The sequence below is a fragment of the Medicago sativa genome, chromosome 2 (assembly GCF_051527215.1).
Source record: "Medicago sativa cultivar Bolivia chromosome 2, Bolivia_mono, whole genome shotgun sequence".
Lineage (NCBI taxonomy): Eukaryota > Viridiplantae > Streptophyta > Magnoliopsida > Fabales > Fabaceae > Medicago > Medicago sativa.
Genome location: NC_140750.1, coordinates 33,627,677 through 33,650,452, shown reverse-complemented (window position 1 = coordinate 33,650,452; position 22,776 = coordinate 33,627,677). Strand labels below are relative to the sequence as shown.

Below are 22,776 nucleotides of genomic sequence, written 5' to 3'. Positions count from 1 at the left end.
ATTGGAGAACGAATGGAGATGACGACGGAATACTTCGCGTTTTCCTTCGTTCTTTCGAAATGAGGCCTTGAACCGAAAATAAATCGGTGAGTTTGCTGGTTCTTGTACACCGGTTTGATTCAGTCCGTCTTTCTTCTTCTTCGGTTTGAATCTGGTTTTCTTCCTTCTTCTTCTCACTCTCTCAGTTCTTCGATCGTGATTGAATCTGTCACTGTAAGTGACGGAGTCTCACTTGAATTGCGAAGAAATACGATTCAATGATGAAGATTCAGTGATGAATCTCTGAGAATCGTCGTAATTTGCCTCAATTGTGATGAATTTGGTGAAGATTTGAGTTGGTTAGGGTTTGTTGGATGATGAAGTTCTTCGTGAGCTTCATCATGTTCTTGATGAGGAATGGTGTTTGATTCTGTTAGAGGAGAGAGAATTGGTGGAAACGTGTTTGTTGAGTTGGCCAAATGTGATTGATTCTGTAATGATTAGACCCTTTTATAGTTTGACATGTGTTCCTGAGATCAAATGGGATGGTGACATGTGTCCTGGACCCTAACTGATTCGGCCTTGGACCAATTTAGACTCAGGGGTCTCTTTGCAATTTCTGTAAAATTTGGGACCAACTTGCAATTAAAAAAAAGGACTGGAAAACAAATTTTAAAATGATACAGGACTGGACTGCAATTGACCTAAAAAGTTTGACCTAAAATTAAAAGGACCTAAAAAATGACACAGAGGGCTAAAATGCAATTTTAGAATTTTTTTTTTTTTAGGATTAAAAATGAAATTAAAATAAAATTGAATTAAAATTGGTAAAATGGAAAATAACGTAAAGTGAAACGATTAAAATTGACAAAATGGACTAAAATGAACCAATTACCTAAATGAGGTACTTTAAAGTAACCTCTCTCTGCCGAAATTTCGTGTGAAATGACCAGAATGCCCCTGGGGGACTAAAACGACTCAAGATGACTCAGACACAATTTTAAAATGAATTTTTAATAGAGAATTAAAGCAAAAATTCATACAAGCAAATTAAAAGACTCAGAAACAATTTTAAGAAATTAAACAGGGCTTTAACACATGAAAAGACTAAAATGCCCCTAGGGGCTAAACTGACTCAAAATGACTCCAAATGCAATTTTTGAAATGGATTTTGACATGGAATTGAAATAAGGACTTGTTCACACCATTTGAAAAGACTTAAACAATTTTTCAAAGATTGAAAGAAATTTTAACACAGGAAATGACTAAAATGCCCTTTTTCATGAATTTTGCAAGCAATATTGAAATAAAATGCAGAGAAAGATGTACTTGATCAGAGACAGTTCAAATGGCTTGAAAGGCAAGAAAAGAAGAATTGAGTTAGTATTTTTAGGTCCAAAATTAGGGTATGACAGCCCTCTCCCAGCAATAAATGTAACGTTCCTTCCTTTGCCTCCACCGCGCGGTGTAACATCCTGAAAATTACATGAAATGATTTAACGAAGTAAATTAGAAGAACTCTTGATTTTATCATTATAATGATGTTATAATGCTAGAATATTATGTTAGCTATGAAGAAATAGATTTATGATGATTAATGACGTGCTAGGAAGATTATTATGATGAAGGGGAAAAGTGAATAAAATAATATAAAGGCGGGAGGTGTATACTAGAAGTTTTAATTAAGTAGGGGAGGGAGAAGTAAAAATAATAGAAAATATAATGGAAGGAATAATAGTACGAGGTTATCCCAAATATAAATAGCGAATTAACAATCAGTGTTGTCACTTTTGCTGAAACATAGAAACAAGAGAAGAAGAGAGAAAAGGACGAGAAAACCCTAGTTCCGGATAAGAGAGCCGAAAAACCGTGACTTCAAAGATTCGAGGTAAGGGGCATATTCCTTTCACATTAAGGTATTTGTTCTATGATGGGGGTTGTTATGATTTGAATTTCGATGAAGAGAGAATTGAACTCTTTAGATGTTAATGTTGTTATGATTTGAATTTCGATGAAAAACAACGATGAAGGTACATGATGATGATGTTGAAAGATTAGAATTGAGGGAATCTAGTTTATAGTTTTGAATTGAGAGAATAGCATTAAAAAAGAGTAGATAATCAGGTAGGTTAATGAAGAATTAGTGTTGGAATGATAGTGTAACCTTAGGCTGATGATTTGGGACGAGTTTGGCGAGTTTAGGGTCTAAAAACGGAGGTTGGGAAGGTCCCCAAGACGAAATCGCAAAAAACTGCGATTTCTAAATACCCTGGGTGAAATGCAGGACCGTGCATTTTAGATGCACATACCATGCATTTTTCTCTTCCAAATTTCCCTTTTTGATTGTTTAAAAACGCACAGTCGTGCACTTTGAGACACACAACCGTGCACTTTTTCGAACCTTAAGAAAACTACTTTTTTGACCACTTTCTGCTCGAAATCAATCTTAGGTGACTTCATGAAAGTTGTAGATATGGATGTTAGCTTTCAATAGGATTTGGTTTGACCTCATTAAAACATCCACAACTTGAGTTAAGATCAAAATACGACACATGGGTCAACACAGTTGTGCACCCTGTCTAGGCTTAGGAAAAACCAACTTTTCCACAACTTTCTGTTCGAATTAGATTTAGGTGTCTTCATTTGAGTTGTAGGAATGGATGTTAGATTTCAATAGTCTTTGGTTTGGCATCATTCAGAAATTCACAACTTGAGTTATGATCAAAACATTGCACAAGGATGTTTATGATTGTGTAATTTGGTTTTTGATGATATGTGGAAAAATAGACGAACTTTGTAAAAATAGACGGGCTTTGGTGAAATGATGAATTATGACATGATAGCTTGCAAATGATTTTATGCTCATGTTAATATGATGAATAATGATTGAATTAGTGATTGATATGCACTTGATGTATTGGTTAACTTGTTGAAAATGATTAATTGTCTCTACATGCAAATTGTGCTAAATAAAAGAATGTTGACCTCTTGAATGTGGTAAATGCTAGTTGATGATTATGCTTGATGATGATTATGTTTGATGATGATTACGCTTATGATGATTTTGGTGAAGATGATTTATTGGTGGTAATAATTCATGATGGTGTGTGTTTATGTATATGTATATAATGGTGATGAATACATGTATATAAAATGGTGAAATTGGTGTTGGTGATGTCTTGTATGAACGTATGCATTTGGTGAGTCATATGTTTATGCATCATAAGTTGTTGGATATTTAGTATCCAAAGTGGTGAAATAGGATGTTTTAGCATTCGAGTTGGTGAATGAGATATTTAGCATCCGAAGTGGTGGGATCAATCGGTAAAATAATTCCGACATCCAAAAATGGTACCGCATGCATATAGAATGGTTTCTAGATCATTGTATGGATATGAATATACATGAAATGATTTATATTGGATTTTGGTGAATGATGTAAGGTAGGTGAATTATGTGAATGATGTGAACTATGTGAATGATGTGAATTATATGCATTATGTGATTTAGGCATTATGTGGATTATGTGCTTCATGTGAATATAAGTGGAGATGAGTGTATGGTTATATATTTTAAATGATGGTGTTGGTGTAATTTGATGATTATGATAAATGGAGAATGATGAAAGAAACTCTTGTATGATTAATGATGTTGATTTATGAAAGTATGTATATGTGATATTTGAAATCCTAATATACTATACTTGAATTCGTAGTTTCCTAATGTTGAATGCAAACTTACTCTCTAGTGATTTTCGTCGCCACGCCATTGTAAAATGGTGTGACGTGCAGGTTAAGGCCGCTTGAGATTACATGAGTACTGATGATTACCTCGAGGCTTCCTCATTTTCTTTTGCTTTGGAGTCTAGTCTAAACTCTGATTAGGATCTTTTGGGAGTTGTTTTATTTTATTCTATGTTGTATTTATATTGGAGAAACTTGTTGTTTTATTTTGATGTATCCGAGATTTGAATTATGTCGTTGAGACCTTGATATGATTTTGGAAATGTTTGTTTATTCTGTTGCGAAACTTTGATGTAAAATGTAATATTAATGTTTTGGAGTTTTAATGACATGACACCTTGCTGATTCAAAAAATGACATGACACCTTGATCATAATATGATTTATTTGTTGTATTTATATTAAATATTATTGGTGGGGTTCAAGGGTGTTGCAGCGTGACTCAACATCACACTCAAAAGTACAGTTTATATGTCACCTCTCTTGCACAAATCTACCTTTTTTTGACACTGACTTGAGCATTTGAGTGCCAACGTGCCTGCAAGCACCATTCTCCTCCATCGTATAAGCTTCATTTCATCTACGCCGGAACATCGCGCACTACCTTTACGTAGTAAGTTAGTAAAGAAAAAATTAATATAGTTAAAAAATTAAATGGGACTTATGATAATTTGTCGGCCCCCCTTTAATTGTTTTCTAGATTCGTCCCTGTTCCTACATGTAACTTTGTTGTAGATCAACGTTATTTAAAAAAATATCCGCTTCTTATCATGAAAGGTTAAAAACACAATGGAAAATTGGTTAAATAAGAATGAATTCTCATAATAAGAAATATTTTATGTGAAGCCCTTATTAAGTGTGCTAAAGAGACAAACATAACACATTGACTTACTTAAGAGACGTTTAATAATGACTTTAATGTTACCAAGGGTTTGTTATCAAGTTTATTAGTGTAAAAAGCTTTTTAATTGTTTTTAGTAGAGTACGAGAAATATACATTATAAAGTGATTAAATCTTAGTCTATTTGTTACATGCAAATAGAGAATAACATGGGTGAAATTCTCAAGTTTGTTTATACTCTAATTCTATTTGTTTCCTTATTTCTTGCCTCAACTACCGTTGATGGTAAGTTATTTTTTATGTTTTCTTTTGAAGGACAATTGTTAGTAATTAGTTGTTAGATTAATATTTTTTTATCGTTTTTCAAATTTTCTTATTTACTTTGAAGTCAAACACAAACTTTGATCATGTTTTATTAACATATTTGTATTCTCATTTTTCATTACAGCAAACATTGGTCGCTGTATGTCTACATTCGATTGTCCAAGAGATATGTGCATGCATATTCGTGATGTGATCTGTATTTTTAATAAATGTAAATGTGCTGGTGGTCGTTACATACAACCAGTTCCATGAGTACCAAGTCAAAAAAAAAAAAAAAAAAAAATCTCTCACTAGCTAAGATATGGAAAACCTATATGGATTTATACACTCAGATAATGGTTATCAAATAAAATAAGACAGAGAATAATATTATTAAGATTGTCTTTTTCTCTTTTAATTTTGTAGTTATTTCCTTGACCTCCAACTCAAGAATATTACATTTACTTTAAAACCTATAATTTTATTTTTATATCTTCATATTTTAACAGTTATGATTTATCTCACACTTCAAATTATATTTCTCTTTCTTTATATATTACTGACATACTCAGATGTTTTGTTTGCTTCTAGAAAATATGAAAAATTATAATGTCACTATAAAATTATAATTAGCTACCTTTTAGTTTGCTGAAAGATTGCATAGCTCAACTTGAGATATGAGTTAATGGTTTTAAGGTACTGTGTTCAAATTCAGATGAAAGAGTAAATCTTAATCTAACAACTAATTGTTAACATTTTTCATTAAAAAAAAATCAACCCTTCATTTTTTACAACCTATAATTATTTATGAAACTTTTAGACTAAGAACAATATTAAAGAGTAGAGAAGGAGAGAAAGAGAGAGAGAGAGAGAAGAGTGGGAATTATATTATTTTCTTGTGATGTACAATTATATTACATGTGATCTTTATTTATAGAGAAATACAATGATACTACTGAAGAGTTAAGTAATTAAGGGATAAGTACAAAAATGTGTGACTTAGGAGATAAGTAAAATGATGTCACTTAAGATATAAGTACAAGGATTTATGGACATCCAATTTTGATATTCATAACACTCCCCCTTGATGTCCTTCGAGGATATGCCTCATTAAAACCTTAGTAGAAAAAAAAAATCTAGTGAAGGATGCCTCATTAAAACCTTAGTAGAAAAAAAATCTAGTGAAGGAAAAATAGTATAACATCCTTTAGTGTGATAATCTGCCTCACTAAGAATCTTGCCAGGAAAACCCAATTGGTATAAATCCATGGTTTAGGGAAAAAAAATGCAGAACACATTATCTCTCTCCCATAAAGGTAATTATTTATGAGACGAAGAAGACCAAATAATATTTTGTAGTTGTTACTCAAAAACTTTAATTTGTGGTGTCTTTCATAAGGAAAAAAAACGTCATTTCATTGTTTATAAGAATCTTATTAAATTTTTTACATTTTCTATTGAAAAAAAATTAATATTCTTTGTTATGAGTAATAAAAAATTTAAAAAAGTAAATTTTATTTCGTCGACGCTTTTGGTAAATAAGATTCAATTAATATAGAAAAATGCTACTTGATGCGAATAAAAAGTTCACGAGTAGTTCACGATAGGCATGCAGTTAATGTACTAGCTCATCATTTTCCAACTAACCATCCTTGTATTCCGCTAATCCAAATATCGTACGCTCACAATTCATTCGCAATATGCTCGGGATAAATTCCTTCGCTATCAATAGCATCTCTCATTAATATAATTGTCAATGATAGAAAATAATTCTTTTTCTTCAAAAAACACAACTAATTTAATAATTTGGTGCACCGGTACACTCAAAATTTTGGGGTACCATAAAATTTGCCTTTCCGAAAAAACTTATTTAACCGTGAAATTAGTTGCAAACAATAAATCCTTTTAATTAGGATTTGACCTTAACCGTGAAATTAGTTGCAAACAATAAATCCTTTTAATTAGGATTTGACCGAGCAAGTAGCAACAAAATAAACGTGTCTCAAAAGTAAAAGTATTAACATAGAATAATGATAACTTTTAAAATAAATTACAACATAAATTTACAACATGACTTTGCTGTTGAAAGGTTATATCAACTAAACAACTTCATAGCAAACAGCGCCTATGGGTATCTGTACATCTGAGTCTCAGCGTCAAATCAAACCTCCTTTGCAAGTAACCCTTCTGGATGATCTCATCGCCGAAGTACTATCCTTTCTTGACGTGAAATCGCTTATACGGCTTAAATGTGTAAGCAAGTCATGGTACTCGCTCATCTCCAATCCTTTATTCGTCAACTTGCATCTCGATAAATCTTCACAAAAGCCACACCTAGCAGTATTTTATACACAATTTTCAACCCAACATACTCAATTAACTGCCGTTAGCATACAACGTTTACTTGAAAACAAGTCGAACACCGTTTCCATTGATGATGATACTAATTACCGTATGACGATGGACAATGAGTTTTACAGGGCTGTTGGTTCTTGCAATGGATTGTTTTGCTTGCTCCATTATTCCAAAACTCAGGAGTATCGAGAGTTCTCTCTCCGTTTCTGGAACCCAGCCATGAGATCATTGTTTGATTTGGGAACAGAGACTTACACACAATTGCTTCCCCCTCGAGATTTTGATGAAGTGCCACTTTCCATGCCAATTGTTTCCGTGTTGATGAATTGTCTATGTTTTAGTCATTGTACCAAGGAAAATAATTTTGTCATGTGGCAGATGAGAGAATTTCAAGTTGAAGCGTCTTGGACTAAATTGTTTAAATTTAGTTATCAAAATCTATATCACATCTATGGTCACTCTGGATATTTTCATTTGTTGCCATTACACTTTTTTGGTGATTCACTGATATTTGCAAGCAATAGACAACAAGTTGTTCTCTATAATAGGAGAGATAATAAAGTAGAGACTAGAACTACCAATGCCTTTTATTGGTCTCTTGCCAAGCATTATGTTGAAAGCTTAGTTTCAACTTTTTGAAAGTAAGTTCCTCTTATGATTTGCTTCTTTGAATTTTTTTGTTAGTTCATTCTCTAACAATGCTTGTTTATAAATCATTACATTTTAATATCGTATTCATGTATGGCTATTGAATCTGACCTATCTGATCGTTATTGACTAGAATCTGCTGTTCATTATATTTGTGTATATTATGGTTTTCAGTTATAGAATTCAACTTAGACTAGGTTACACTTAAATTCGTTGAATAGATTTGCACAAGAACTGGAGCTTGTAGTTTGACATAGCATATATTTTTGAGGACATGTACTGAAAATTCAAGACGGAATTGAATTCAGAAGTGTTTTTGGCATTGAAGAGTGAGGACGTTGGTTTTGGTGGGATAATGATAATTGACAGAAGCTTGGTTTTGGTGGAGATTAGAGACAGCAAGGTTGTTTAACCTTGCGATTAATTAGTCATGAATAGAAGATGAGCGGGCAACAAAAAACTAAGGGCTCGTAGTCTGACATAGCATATATTTTCGAGGACCTGTACTGTAAATTCAAGAAGGAATTGAATCCAGAAGTGTTTTTGGGTTTGAAGAGTGAGGTGATTGATGCATGTGGTAATGATAATTGACAGAAGGTTGGTTTTGGTGTCATAGCAGTCTATGTATTAGTAAAGTTCAGAAGGACTTAAACATGTAAAGAGATTAAGTATTGGAGTTGAATATTTACCTTCTTCTATTCACATATATACTCACCGAACATTTGTTTTATACCTTGCAGAAAATTTGTCTTGAAACTTCAAGTGTCGATTGAATGGTAAATGAAGAAGAATTGGACAAGGTCTTGCTACAAAGTAAGAAAACGACAAGAGATGCTAGCTGCTCAATCCAAGTCGTTCACATCGGTAGCTTACAAATTATGTCATTATGGCACAGAGGATGGATCACGGATTTTTCCCTGTTAACTTAAGAATAAGTTTGATCACTTTAATTCTTTTTATCAAGAAACGAAAAGTTGCTAAACTCTTCATGTCATTTATCTTGTTTTTTTTTTATGATGGCATTTGCTACACTAATCTAAAATGGAGATTATCTTAATTTATGTAATGAGTTTGTCGTTGTTATGAAAATTGAACATGTCATACAAGTTTTTGTCTATTCTAGCATTTGATTTATGTTAGAGAATAGTAGTGTTACAATTTGAAGCTTACAGGTATATAACATGGTGTTATCTCATTAACATTTACAAGGTTTAGAAACTTGTACAAACTTGTAAATCTGGAATTCTGATAGACTAGGTTCCAATACATGGACTGCCCAAGTCATACACACACTGCTTCTAAAAGGTTGTAGAAGCTAATTGAACAAGAGTTGGTTAGTATTCTAATTATTTTTAGGGAGGGTATTCTGTTATAAAAGGCGGAAGGAAAGCTTAGAGTCATTCAGAAAGTTTGTTAAGAGTTACAAATCATAATATGGTGTAGGGTTTCTATTAATCAGGTAACATAACAGAAAAAGGCCTACTTCAAACAATAATGTTACATGAAAATATGAATTTGCAATGTTGGTTGCACCTTTGTCACCTATGTACAAAATCTACTTTTTTTTTTTTATTTGAACAGAAAATATTATTAATCTGAAACCCCACAAGCCGTGAAGGAAGCAATAAAACAAAGGTTACAAGCAGACACACGCACCAGCCTAATCCGAGCAGAAAACCAACAAAACAACTAAAGCAATTAAACCCAGAAAAGCCCTGCCAAAACCAGACCAGCAGACCGCAAAACCCTAAAAAAACAGAAGAAGCAGGACTGCTAGTCCACCCAACAACAGCCGAAAAACAGCAGGAAAAACAAGGCAGTACCACCGAAAAAATCTCCAAAGACCCGGTCAAAACAGCTTAGCAGCTGCACCGCCAACCTTCTGCTTCTTGCTACTCTTCTCAAACCATCCTTACCTCTTCATACACTCCCCCGGATCCCAGCACCATTCATAGAATAAGCACGGCGCGGACTTGATACGGCGCAAAAACCACTGCCATGTGAGCATCTTAATGTCTTCCATCACCTCCTCCAACTATTTCGTACCATGATTAAAAATCATGTCACTCCTTGCTTTCCACATCGTCCAAATGACGGCATGCCACACAATGCAAAAACCTTTCTGTATCTTCTTCACACGGACCGACCCTAACCAACAATCCAGGTGCATAAACAGATTTGGGGGTGTTACAAAATGAATTCCCTGCCAAGCCATGACCTTACTCCAGACATTAAAGGCCATCCCACAATGCAAAAAAAGATGAGATGCTGTTTCCACTATTCCTTTGCACCATACAATTTCTCAAAGCCAAAGGATCCAAAATATTTCAAACCACAAGGTTATTTCTTGTTGGAATTCGGTCCCACAAAAGCTTCTATGAAAACGCCACGACTCTAGATGGTGCCGGACTCGTCCAAAGGCACCCATTCCTCCGCATTATATTCAACACAAAATTTTCTTAAAACTTGAATTCCTAAGCATGCATGTAGATTAGGCATAATATCATGTCATTTAATTTAATAGTGAAAGAACTCATGCATCAATTCAATGGAAGTTCGTCAAAATAAGAATAGTTCACTAATAAGGTTCACAAAGCAGAGGGATATCTAAACTCAGTCTGATCTTGTCATAAAAAAATACTAACAATTACTACCATCCAATTATTAAGTTAACTCTTGAGGTAATACCTCAGCATTTAAAAAGGAACTCTTCTTTTCACCCTTAAATTGAGTACTGGTTACCACAGACACAGACAACTTATCGCAATATCACTCACATCAATCATTCAAAACACTTTAGAAGGGAAAAGAAAACCGATAAACTTTTCTTGAAATGGTTTCATTTAACTATCTTAGGTTTCCACTGAATTTGAAATAACGATAAAAGACTTGAAAGAACCCTCCAAAAATAGGTCTAACTCAAAATATCCCCTAAAAATGATTTTGTTTTTTATTTTTTAAAACATAAATTAGGTTCTATGAATTAGTACAATCCTTCATTTTTTGTACAACTTCATCGGCGTCCTTTGCCATATGAAGTCTTAGTAAAAATATGAGAATGATATTAAACTATGGAAAACAATGATCGACTCTCCTAAACCGGATCATCTCTAGATCCAAGACTCGTATTCTGATCGAAACGCCCTGCTCTAATACCAAATGTAATATCTCATATGACTGTAAGTATTGCCGACTGATCTCACAAACAACCACGAGTATTTTTAGCGTGTTTTGTCCTCACTAGTACGTTTTTCGAGAAACATCCCAAAAGATCACCCATCCCAAAATTACTCCTAGTCAAGCACTCTTAACTATGAAGTTCTTGTGGAATAATTTACCAAAAATAAGATACATCTTATTGGTATAGGTAGTACCAAACAGTTCTTATAATCCTTCTTTTAAGCGTGTTGTCTCAAACCTGCACAATCTCAATATCCTTCTCATTCCGATGTGATTCGGTATCCTTCTTTTTAGGCACGCTTTGTCATACCTTGTTCACATGTGACAACTCCCCATCCTTTTCAGTATCGGGCTTTACAAAAGAAGTCGTTCAAAAAGTAAGCTTTTTGTGCGAGTTTATATGAGAGGGAAATGGATGACTTAGGGAGGAATGGAGAAAATAGAGAAATCTTTCAAATTATTAGGATACTACTTTTGTAGAGAATAATAAAAGAATATTCATAGTTAATATATTTTTAATTTTGAGAATAATATACTTTTGAATTTAAATAATTTATTTAAACCCACTAAAATCATTGTCCAAACAAATTTTTGAGTCACCCCATTTATGGTGGATTTCATATTTTGAAGCAAAACAAACACCATTTAAGTTGGAGGACTATCATTTCTTTGATTTCCCTTTTTTTTAAGGCAAAACTCTTCCATTTAATATACTTGTTAAAGATGATTGATAGTTTATTTTTTAAGAATAGTTGAGTTTTTTTAGAAAATATAGATTTTATTAGTAAATAGAGATTTATAGTGGTATTTATGAAGTGGGAAACCACTTTTAAATACTCAAGAAACAATAGGAACTCTTGTATACATAATACGAACTCTCAAAATATATATGTGGGGAATCTATTTTTCAAGGTTTTTCCAATTCAGTTATGAACCACAATGTACAGAAATATACTTCTTCCGTCCCATAATACTTGACACAGTTGACCTTATTACGCATGCTAATGCATAACTTTGACATTAAATATTTTGAATAATATATTAGAAAAAATTATGAAAATTTGATATTTTGAAACTACTCATCGAGACGAATCTAACGACATCTTATATGATATTATTTATCTTTGTATATTAGTATAAAAATACTGTCAAATTAAGTTAGGTCATCTATTGTGGGACGGAGGGAGTATTATAAGACATTGATCGTACGATGCAAACCATAAATCCTTTTAATTAGGATTTGACTGAGCAAGTAGCGACAAAATAAGCGTGTTTCAAAAGGAATAGTAAAAGGAATAACATAAAATAATGATTACTTTAAAATAATTACAGCATAAAATAATTTAACTAATCAACTCCACGACACACAGCACCTATGGGTATCTGCCCATCTAAGTTTCGGCGTCAAATCAACCCTCCTTTGCCGATAACCCTTCCGGATGATCTCATCGCTGAAGTCCTATCCTATCTTGACGTGAAATCACTTATACGGCTCAAATGTGTGAGCAAGTCATGGTACTCGCTCATCTCCGATCCTTTATTCGTCAAATTGCATCTCGATAAATCTTCACAAAAACCACACCTTGCAGTATTTGATCCAACATTTTCAACCCAACATACTAAACTCACTGCCTTCAGCGTACACCGTTTACTTGAAAACCAGTCGACCACTGTTTCCATTGACGATTATACTAATTACCGTATGATGATGGACAACAAGTATTACAGGATTGTTGGTTCTTGCAATGGATTGTTTTGCTTGCTCCGTTATTCCGAAACTGAGGAGTGTCAAGAGTTCTATCTCCGTTTCTGGAACCCAGCCCTGAGATCATTGACTGATGAACTAAGCTCTATACACATTTCACGCAAGGATCCCTATCCCGATTTCAAATTCTCATTTGGTTATGATATTTTAACCAACAAATATAAGGTGGTTGCCTTCCGTCCTAGTGATGTGAGAGTTTTCACTTTGGGCAATAATAATCTTTGGAGAAATATCCAAAGCTTTCCTGTGAATCCTTATCTTAGTTTTTTTAGTGTTAATGGTGGTGTCCATGTGAGTAATAGTCTTGTTTGGTTTGGCCTTCGCAACAACGTCAACAATGTCTGGTATAATTATGAGAAATGGGACAATCTTAATCCAACTGTTGATCAATGTCTGATTATCTCACTTGATTTGGGAACAGAGACTTACACACAATTGCTTCCCCCTCGAGATTTTGATGAAGTGCCAGTTTTTATGCCGATTGTTTCCGTGCTGATGAATTGTCTTTGTTTTAGCCATTGTTCCAAGGAAAATAATTTTGTTATGTGGCAAATGAGAGAATTTCGAGTTGAAGCGTCTTGGACTAAATTGTTTAAATTTAGTTATCAAAATCTATATCACATCAATGATCACTCTGGATATTGTCATTTGTTGCCATTACACTTTTTTGGTGATTCATTGATATTGGCAAGCAATAAACAACAAGTTGTTCTCTATAATAGGAGAGAAAATAAAGTAGAGGCTAGAACTACCAATGCCTACTATTGGTGTTTTGCCAAACAATATGTTGAAAGCTTAGTTTCAACTTTTTGATAGTAAGTTCCTCTTATGATCTTCTTCTTTCAATTTTTATGTTAGTAGATTTTCTAACAATTCTTGTTCATCAATCATTTTTAAATTTTCAAGTGTAATGTTTCTCAGTCACTCAAGTTTGTCAGATCTTGTTTTGCTTGAATTTAATTAATTTGGAATTTTATTATGATATTCTTGTATGGCTATTGAAATCTGATCAATCTTGCCATAATTGGAATCTGATCATGTATCATATGCTGTTAAGACGAGGTTATAATTGAAGAGTAAGGGAATAGAGATATCATAGCAGTCTATGTATTAATAAAGTTCAGAATATCTTATACATTAGCATGAATTAATCTTTTCAATCTTAAACATTTTAAATTTACAATACCTTTGAGGTGTCATGAAGGTTGTTTTTTTATTGCAGCTTTGCAAAGTCATGTATGTGGTGATAGTACTGTAATATCCAGCAATGTAATCCAATATTTGTTTTGTTGAAAAGAGATTAAGTATTGGAGTTGAATATTTCCCTCCTTCTATTCACATACATTATATATGTTGGAAATTTAGGTCTTAATAAAAAAACAGATTTCATAAAACATGTTCAACGATTATGAATCAATAGCGGAAGCAAATAAAATATTGAACATGATCATGATTGGATCTACGACATGTTTGATTTATCAAGATATTAAGAATTAGAGTATTAGGAATACCTGAATAAAGCTTTCATAGCATCTCTCTCATCAAGAATGATAACCAAAGAGAAGGTGATCTGAAACAAACATCAACATCAACACGGTTAGCGGTGGCTAATTTGGTTCTTCCTCAACCGGTACCTTTATGCGTCAAGTTCTCTTCAGATGGGGAGAAGAGAGAGTTTGCCGTGTCCGGTGTATTGGGGATCATAGCCTCTTTTATATTGGATGACCATTAGGGTTTCCCATTATTCCGTTAATGGGCCATCCGGACATCCACTCATGTTGAGTCCATATCAACTAATTAAATAATTAATTATCTAAAATAGAAATCTAATTAGCCTTATTACTTAATTTGATCACTAATCAATTAAGGCTCTAAATAAATAACTAATATAATTATTATTACGATATTTGCCCACATAATGATGTTGGAATATTATTAAATAATAAAATATTCCAACAATCTCCCACTTGGGCTACATATCTTAATAATTATACCAGAATTCTTTAGGCGCGCGTCCGAATGTTATTTATCTTTAGATTTCAACCGTACAATCTGGTCCACCTCATACATTAATAATGGGACCACCGCGGCTGTCGTCACTGACATATAACGTGACGGAACCCCGATGACCACCATATCAATGCACTTGATGACATAGATTGATATGGATGAGTGGCATGGAGATTTCATGTGATGTGATCTCTAAATCATGCCTATTTCCAACTGATCCAACTGAAAATTTTAGTGAGATCAAACTGAAGTTTACAAATTTAGTATTTGCACAAAATGATACAGAAATGGTTATAACAAAATAACCTCATGAACTTTATTTCTGCAGAAAATCAAAACATAAAGTTTGTATCGATACCAAAACAAAAGTATAGAACATAAAGTAAAAGAGACTCCCACTAATCCAAGATATCCTTAATGACAACAACCATATGAAAGACCTTATGTGTCATGTCTTTGATTAGCGGATCAGTTAGCATAAAATTTGTCTCTACTTGTCCTATCATTCAACAACAATAATGTATAAGGCAATAAACTTTATTTATGTTGTTGAATATTTATATGACTAAATTATGTCACTATATATCTTAAGTGGTCTTTCATTACCTTTTACTATATGCAACCAAGTGACATAAATACTTACAGTCATTTATTGAGTTAGGATGGGTATTATCTACTTACATCCAAAAGCCAAAGTCTGACACATAAATGATCTCCAAATTGTCAGATCTCTGATGTGAGCATAAACTGTAATATCCCGTCTGTGAGTATCGGAATATTACCATTGATCGTGCCATAAGATTAATATAAAGGAAAGTAAGTTTATTGAGAATATTATTAAGTGATGACAGTCAAATACGAGCTAAGTCTCAGAGTCGTATTTAACACGCTTAAGACAAAGGGTATTTTGGTAATTGCACGTCAAGGGAGTATTTAATTGATTTTGGGGCCAAATATCTTCATAATCTTTTCCCTTTCTCTCTCTAGGGTTTGAGTTGGAAAAATTGCTCTCCCTTCTCTCTTCTCCCACGCCTTCTTCTCTCTTTCTCTTCCTCTATCCTTTCCAACTTCTTCCATCTATGGCAAGGCTTCACCTTGTGATCTTTCAAGACACCAAATCATTCGAAGCTTGTATTGAGTTGTCTTTCTCTTGTTTTCTCCATCAAGAATAGATTATGAAGTTAGGGTTTGTTGATGCTAGAAGAGGATGATGCTTGGAAGCTTGGGGTTAAGTAATTATCTTGGTGATCTCATGGTTAAGAGCTAAAGAGAAAGTTGATTGGAAGATTGGATTGATGAAACAAGAGCTAGGGTTTGAGGTTGTTTATGGTATGTATGGAAAATTGGGATGAATTAGTGGAAGATTGAGCATAAGCTAGAGTATGGGTTGTGTTCTTGGTTAACTTAAAGTTTTGGAAACAAGAAAGCAAACTAGGGATTAGTTGTGAAGGGAAGATGATGCTTGCTTGAGCTTGAGGCTTGGAATTCCTTTAAGATTTGCAAGGTGAGTTTTATAGTTAGTTACCTACCCTTGGGATTATGTGATTCATGCTTGCAAGAAAACATATATTTATTTAGTGTTTATACATAGAAATTATTACCCCATTTGTATGTCATGCTTGCTTGACTTGTGAATACTTGATAAGTTCATGTTTTACAGGTTTCTAATGATCCTAAGGGTCATATAGCACTTGGAGATGCTTGGTTTGAGGTTTTTAAGTCAAAAATATCAATTTTGAGGTTGCTGGACTGTCACAACTCGCCACGGCGAGCAAATAGCTCGCTAGGCGAGCTAGAGGGCCGAACAGGGGGTACTGCTCGCCCCCAACTCGCAACTGCGAGCAGCTACTCGCCACGGCGAGCAAGCTTACTCGCGAGGCGAGTGGACAGTGCACAGTGCACTGTTTGCTTGTTTCGCGTATTGTTGGCATGTCCCGGCTCAAGTTTTCTTCAAGTAGTCTTTTTATAAAATAAACCCCTCAAACCAAGATCCTAATTGTTAAAGTTAAAAGGGAGATTTTCTTATAAATGAAACAAGTATTTGGCAAGTATAGTAAAGCATGGTAAATGAGAGTTAATACGATAAGAATCGGGTAGCAAGATGTTCCTTAACCAAGGGGAAAACTAGAGCCTCGACGTAGTAGTCGAGAATTAACATGTTAGCAAGAATCACTAGGGTGATAAGGTGCGAAGTATGATATCTTCACATATGATTAAGATAGGCATAGTAAGCATATAGTCGTGGATAGGATAGTTATCACTCCACCATGTTTATGAATGAACAAGTATGAACACTTACCGATAATCGGATCGATCAAGGTTCTGAGGTAAGCTTTAATGCATGAATAGGTTTAATCTTTCAAGATGTTAAGACCATGATTAAAATAATGTAGGTGGCATGTCTCTTGCTATCCACATCAGGGGGATACAAGGGGTTCTCATTATGAGAACGATTCAAGCCGTAAGGGACCCGCATGTCACCGAGTATGCAAGACTAATATTATAACCGCATGTCGGTGCTCGTGTCTCTTGTTATCCACGTCAGGGGGATAGGGGAGGTTCTCGACTCAAGGGGAATGGTTTAAGCCGTAAAGGACCCGCACGACATCGAGGGAGTCCGATGTACGTACATCGGTCATGATGGGATTGTGCTCGGGGTTACTCCACCCGGGACTCTCCATAAAATGAATCAGGATAAGAATGTTTGTTCAACGCTAACATAATGAATAATCAACTTAGACGCGATTATGTATGATATGATTATGATCACGAATGTACTCATGTATGTTTATGTTACTCATGTATGTTTATGTTAAGTACAAGTCATGACTAGGACAAGTAAAGAATATGATGCCGATGACTTCTTAGGTTTCCCTAATTGTCCGGCTTAGGATTGTGTCATGAACATGTTACATGAAGACACGTGGTGACCGTAGGTTTCCCTAATTGTCCGTCAGGTTGTATTGTAGACACGTGGTGACCGTAGGTTTCCCTTGAGGTTGCCTATAGCCTAGGATTAGGTGGAACTCACTGAGACATTATGTCTCATCCCAATCCTTATTTGTTTCAGATAAACAGGCCGGATATCAAGCTAGTTGCCGAATGGATTATTCAACAAGTGTTCGTTCATACCGCTGAAGGATGAGATGAACGTTCAAGGATGCACCTTTTATGTTTTGGACAAGATGGGATGTATTTTTATGTACGAACACATTTAGTTGTATGATGTATTCATTCGAAGCATTATTTGTTGTAAATTTTTAATGTATCCAGTACTAAATTAACGCACTTACTAGACTTTCTAGATACGTCCAGTATGGGTGTTACATTTGGTATCAGAGCAGGTCGATTCAGACCGTGCCTTGGGTCATTAAGTTACAACTAAGGAAGTGGGACCATTGGGTTCCTGGTAAATGTTTTAATTGTTGGTGTTAGTTGAGCCTGATCAACTCAATTTAACACTCGACCGGTAGAACGGATGCCTGAGAGCTGAATGGGACCAGGAGGAACGAAGTATGTGATGAAGATGATTTGAGAAGGTAGAAACTCGGAGTAAGAATAGTAAGAGTCTAATCGTGCCAAATGGTGGCCGGTGAGTTAATCCGTTTAAGTATGAACTCTCAGAGAATGCAAGGTCAAGTCAAGACGGGTTGATCCGACAACGTTTGGGAAGTGTTAAAGATATTTTGTATACCCGTAAGTGAAGAATTTGGAAATGTCTAAGAGTGGTCAGGAGCTTTGATAAGAGTCGTTATTGGAGCAAGACTGTGATATGGGAAGGAAGTATATATTTCTGGAATGTAAGTACGAGGTTACAAGATAAGGAGAAGTCGACATATGTTGATAGAATTTGTAAGTTCTCAGAGATAGAGGTTTGTTAATGAAGCCAAAGATTGGAGTGCCCAGAGAGGACAAGGTTCTAATGTTGGAATGTCGATCGAGTAGACAGAGAATGAGTCAAACCGTTCGCAGCAAACGAAGTCAAGGTTTTACGTGAACGCTTTATGTTAATGATATCAGGATTAAGGCATTAATTTCCGATGAGCCGACAATTGTACCGAATGAAGTTAATGTTTGTCATGCATATGTTAGAGGATATCTTAATGATGTTAAAGATGGATAATGTGCATTGGATTGCTTGAGAAATAAGACTTTTACGCAAAACACGCTTTCTAGAAACAGAGTTGAAGAAACTCGCCAATAGCGAAATTATCGCTATTAGCAAAATTACTCCAGTGGATTTCGCTGATAGCGAACCAGGGGCGACATTTTTTTGTTTTTTTCGAAAACTGTTAGTTCGTTTCAAGGGTCCGTAGTGACCATTGGAGAGTTGTCTTCACAACCTTTTTGCAATAAACACTCTTTATAACATCGAGTAACGAATGCACATTATAACTTAAGGTTTTCAAAGGAAAAAGGCATGGACAACCATTAACGGAATCGATTCAGTTTAAGGTGACTTCGGAAATTAATGTGTCAAGGTTAGAAAGGGGTTTAGATCAAGAGTTTAGAGGTTCCGGTATATGGAACGGACGTTATGAACGTGAAGACAGGAAGTAAGAAGTTAAGGTGGGGAGGAGTTATGTTAGATCACAAGAATTCTCAGATTTTGTGGAGTATTAGTTACCCCTCGAATCTATGATTTGCTTAATTCATTTACTAAGGCTCGTTACTATGACGAATTTTAATATTTGCAAAGTTTATAAAATTTTAGAAAAGTTATACGCATATGGGAGATTGGAATTGGTGTTCATAATTTTTTTTTAAATGGAATTCTGTATGCACCGGTCGGTTACAACACATGAAAAATAATTTGAATACTTGGAGCAAGATTTGATGACACTGTTGTGTTATCAACTCGTTCCACGAATTTTATAGTAACGACCGAGACCGAAATTTCAATATATATATATATATATATAATAAAGAAACATCAACACCAATAATCCGTGTGCAAATTTATGAAGTTTTCTTCAAGAAGAAAATTAACGAACTAGCATTGGTAAGATTAAGCAAAGCATGGCATGCGAGAAGCGAAGATACAATGTTGGATGTTCAAGAAAGGTATGCACGAGTGTATGATGAGTCAACTATGGGATTGAAGATTTTCTCAGGAATAAGTTTAAGTATGGTGATGATATGTCAGAAGGTAAGTCAACCAGTGAGTATGTAAGGTTTAACCACAAGGAAGTAATATGAGAATACGGTAAGTCTGTTGTGAGATTCAATCTCAAAAAGCCTTATGAGGTGCAAAGTATTGGTTGTCCCATCAATGGTTCTGAGTTGAGTTTAGATGGATGGTAAACGTGTAAGAAAAGGAATGTGGAGTTTCACTCGTCTCAATGGTTTTGTGTATTGTCTAAAGACAACCGGTGGGAATCAGAGGAGCGCAACGGAAGTGAATCGGTTAAGTTGTTAATAGTAAAGAAGCCTAATGGGAAGCATTATGAGACGGGTGAGCAGTTCTTGGAACATTAATGAAGTAATCAAGTTGCTTATTGGTGATGTCGAGCACATACGAAAATTGCTAATCGGATAGAAAGAGTACGTGTTCTGACAAGAGAAAATACATGTAAGATTCAGAAAGTCCTTTCTTGTGATTCAAAGTGATGATCAAGGCATCATGTGATGCGATCTGTATCTGAAGAATAAGTGCCATACGGGTGAAGGTAACAATACCCAAGCAATGTTTGAATATGATGTTCTGAAGAATCCAGTTCAGTATTCTGGAATTGAGGGAGCTAAATATTGATATGTGGATCAAGGATCCTACATGGTTTAAGTTATACAGAAATATGTGTTTGAAGCATACATATAGTTAAGAAGGAATAAAAAAGAGTTCACTTTCGAAGTTTAAGAATTTTATCACGGAAGGAAAAACGATTCATGAGTTATGCATGATGAGATTCATACTCTCCGATGCCATGATTGTTAAACGATGACGATACTTGCTTGAGTGGTGCTAAACCAGGATTTTTCAACTTTTAAAGTGAAAATGGGTATTAAGGGACTTGGAAACGAATTATTCTAAAAACATGATATTTTCACTTTCTGAAACCGATGACGCACACCATAAGTGAGTAAGTTCGCTTAAGACGTGAGGACTTCTAGAACAACTCGTCAGTGGCGAGCTTGGGCGAGATTCAACCTTTTTCCGAACCTAGAAACTCGTCCTGTGGTTTTGCAGTATTGTTATCGGTTTGGATTCAAAATGTTTTCTTTAAAAAGGAAATACATATATTCATTCCAAGAATCCGTATACCAATGTTTATAAGATTTCTTAAAGTAAAAAGATAGGACAAGTATCGTATTATCTAACAGTATGTGGTTTTTGAGAGTATGTAATGCACAACGGAAAGTAAAGTTTGACGAAATGGATAACAATGACCTCTAAAAGGACGTCTGAAACGTACAAGTATATTCTAAGGATATTCAAGTGCAAATGATTTTAGTCGGAAAGTTTAAGAGAATGTAAATTAAGATGCCGGCTGTTGAATGTAAAGTATAATGGCAAAATTTGAAGTCGCCTATCCATGCCAAGTTATATGAGTTACTGATGGTTTTGAGTGCAGGAGATCATAATAAGATCAGAAGATTTTTCCTAAGGCTCTGAAAGGAGATTCGCGGAATCGTCTAGTAAGTAATGTAAATAAGAGATACGTGTCACAAGATACATAAGGAAGAGTATGTATGAGCTAAGTGTTTACACAATAAGTTGTTTATGGTGCAATTGAGCACTATAGGGCAAACCTGAATTCTAGTGAGACTTCAGTTGAAAGGCAAATCCTGAGTGTTTCAGATAATGATAAGTTACCTATATGAATGATTTACTCTAAGCAGGTAAGATGTGGATCCGAGATATCTGGACCAATATGCCATAAGTATAAGTTTTGATCATGATGTTTTAGGTTAAGTTAAGACTATAAGAAGAATGATTCCGATGATGTAAGGATTATTTCAAGATGTTATGTTTGAACTCGTTACATGTTAAGTGATTTCTAAATTTCGAGGACGAAATTTTTTTAAGGGGGGTAGAATGTAATATCCCGCTTGTGAGTATCGGAATATTATCGTCGATCGTGCCATAAGATTATTATAAAGGAAAGTAAGTTTATTGAGAATAGTATTAAGTGATGACAGTCAAATACGAGCTAAGTCTCAGAGTCGTATTTAACACGCTTAAGACAAAGGGTATTTTGGTAATTGCACGTCAAGGGAGTATTTAATTGATTTTGGGGCCAAATATCTTCATAATCTTTTCCCTTTCTCGCTATAGGGTTTGAGTTGGAAAAATTGCTCTCCCTTCTCTCTTCTCCCACGCCTTCTTCTCTCTTTCTCTTCCTCTATCCTTTCCAACTTCTTCCATCTATGGCAAGGCTTCACCTTGTGATCTTTCAAGACACCAAATCATTAGAAGCTTGTATTGAGTTGTCTTTCTCTTCTTTTCTCCATCAAGAATAGATTATGAAGTCAGGGTTTGTCGATGCTAGAAGAGGATGATGCTTGGAAGCTTGGGGTTAAGTAATTATCTTGGTGATCTCATGGTTAAGTAATTATCTTGGTGATCTTGGTAATTATCTTCAAGTAGTCTTTTTATAAAATAAACCCCTCAAACCAAGATCCTAATTGTTAAAGTTAAAAGGGAGATTTTCTTTTAAATGAAACAAGTATTTGGCAAGTATAGTAAAGCATGGTAAATGAGAGTTAATACGATAAGAATCGGGTAGCAAGATGTTCCTTAAGCAAGGGGAAAACTAGAGCCTCGACATAGTAGTCGAGAATTAACATGTTAGCAAGAATCACTAGGGTGATAAGGCGCGAAGTATGATATCTTCGCATATGATTAAGATAGGCATAGTAAGCATATAGTCGTGGATAGGATAGTTATCACTACACCATGTTTATGAATGAACAAGTATGAACACTTACCGATAATCGGATCGATCAAGGTTC

The 22,776-nt window shown here is 34.7% G+C and overlaps 1 protein-coding gene and 3 long non-coding RNA genes across 4 annotated transcripts; all 4 read left to right on the top strand.

Annotated features, from left to right (window-relative positions):
* The first annotated feature begins 1,688 nt into the window (after positions 1 to 1,688).
* On the top strand, positions 1,689 to 4,051 carry LOC146946399 (uncharacterized). The gene is made up of 2 exons (XR_015026732.1): positions 1,689 to 1,867; positions 3,771 to 4,051. It is a non-coding gene; the product is annotated as an uncharacterized LOC146946399 (long non-coding RNA).
* A 522-nt stretch (positions 4,052 to 4,573) lies between these two features.
* LOC146946398 (uncharacterized) lies at positions 4,574 to 5,173 on the top strand. The gene is made up of 2 exons (XR_015026731.1): positions 4,574 to 4,847; positions 5,011 to 5,173. It is a non-coding gene; the product is annotated as an uncharacterized LOC146946398 (long non-coding RNA).
* Positions 5,174 to 6,989: 1,816 nt separating this feature from the next.
* On the top strand, positions 6,990 to 8,985 carry LOC146946397 (uncharacterized). Its single transcript, XR_015026730.1, has 2 exons — positions 6,990 to 7,861; positions 8,609 to 8,985. It is a non-coding gene; the product is annotated as an uncharacterized LOC146946397 (long non-coding RNA).
* Positions 8,986 to 12,423: 3,438 nt separating this feature from the next.
* Positions 12,424 to 13,692, top strand: LOC146946396 (F-box/kelch-repeat protein At3g23880-like). Its single transcript, XM_085744492.1, has one exon. The coding sequence runs from the start codon at positions 12,424 to 12,426 to the stop codon at positions 13,624 to 13,626; it is 1,203 nt and encodes a 400-aa protein (XP_085600618.1). The 3' UTR covers positions 13,627 to 13,692.
* Positions 13,693 to 22,776: the final 9,084 nt, after the last annotated feature.

Excerpts from the sequence above, each read along its gene's own strand:
- LOC146946396 (XM_085744492.1), top strand. The coding sequence starts at position 12,424 with ATGGGTATCTGCCCATCTAAGTTTCGGCGTCAAATCAACCCTCCTTTG.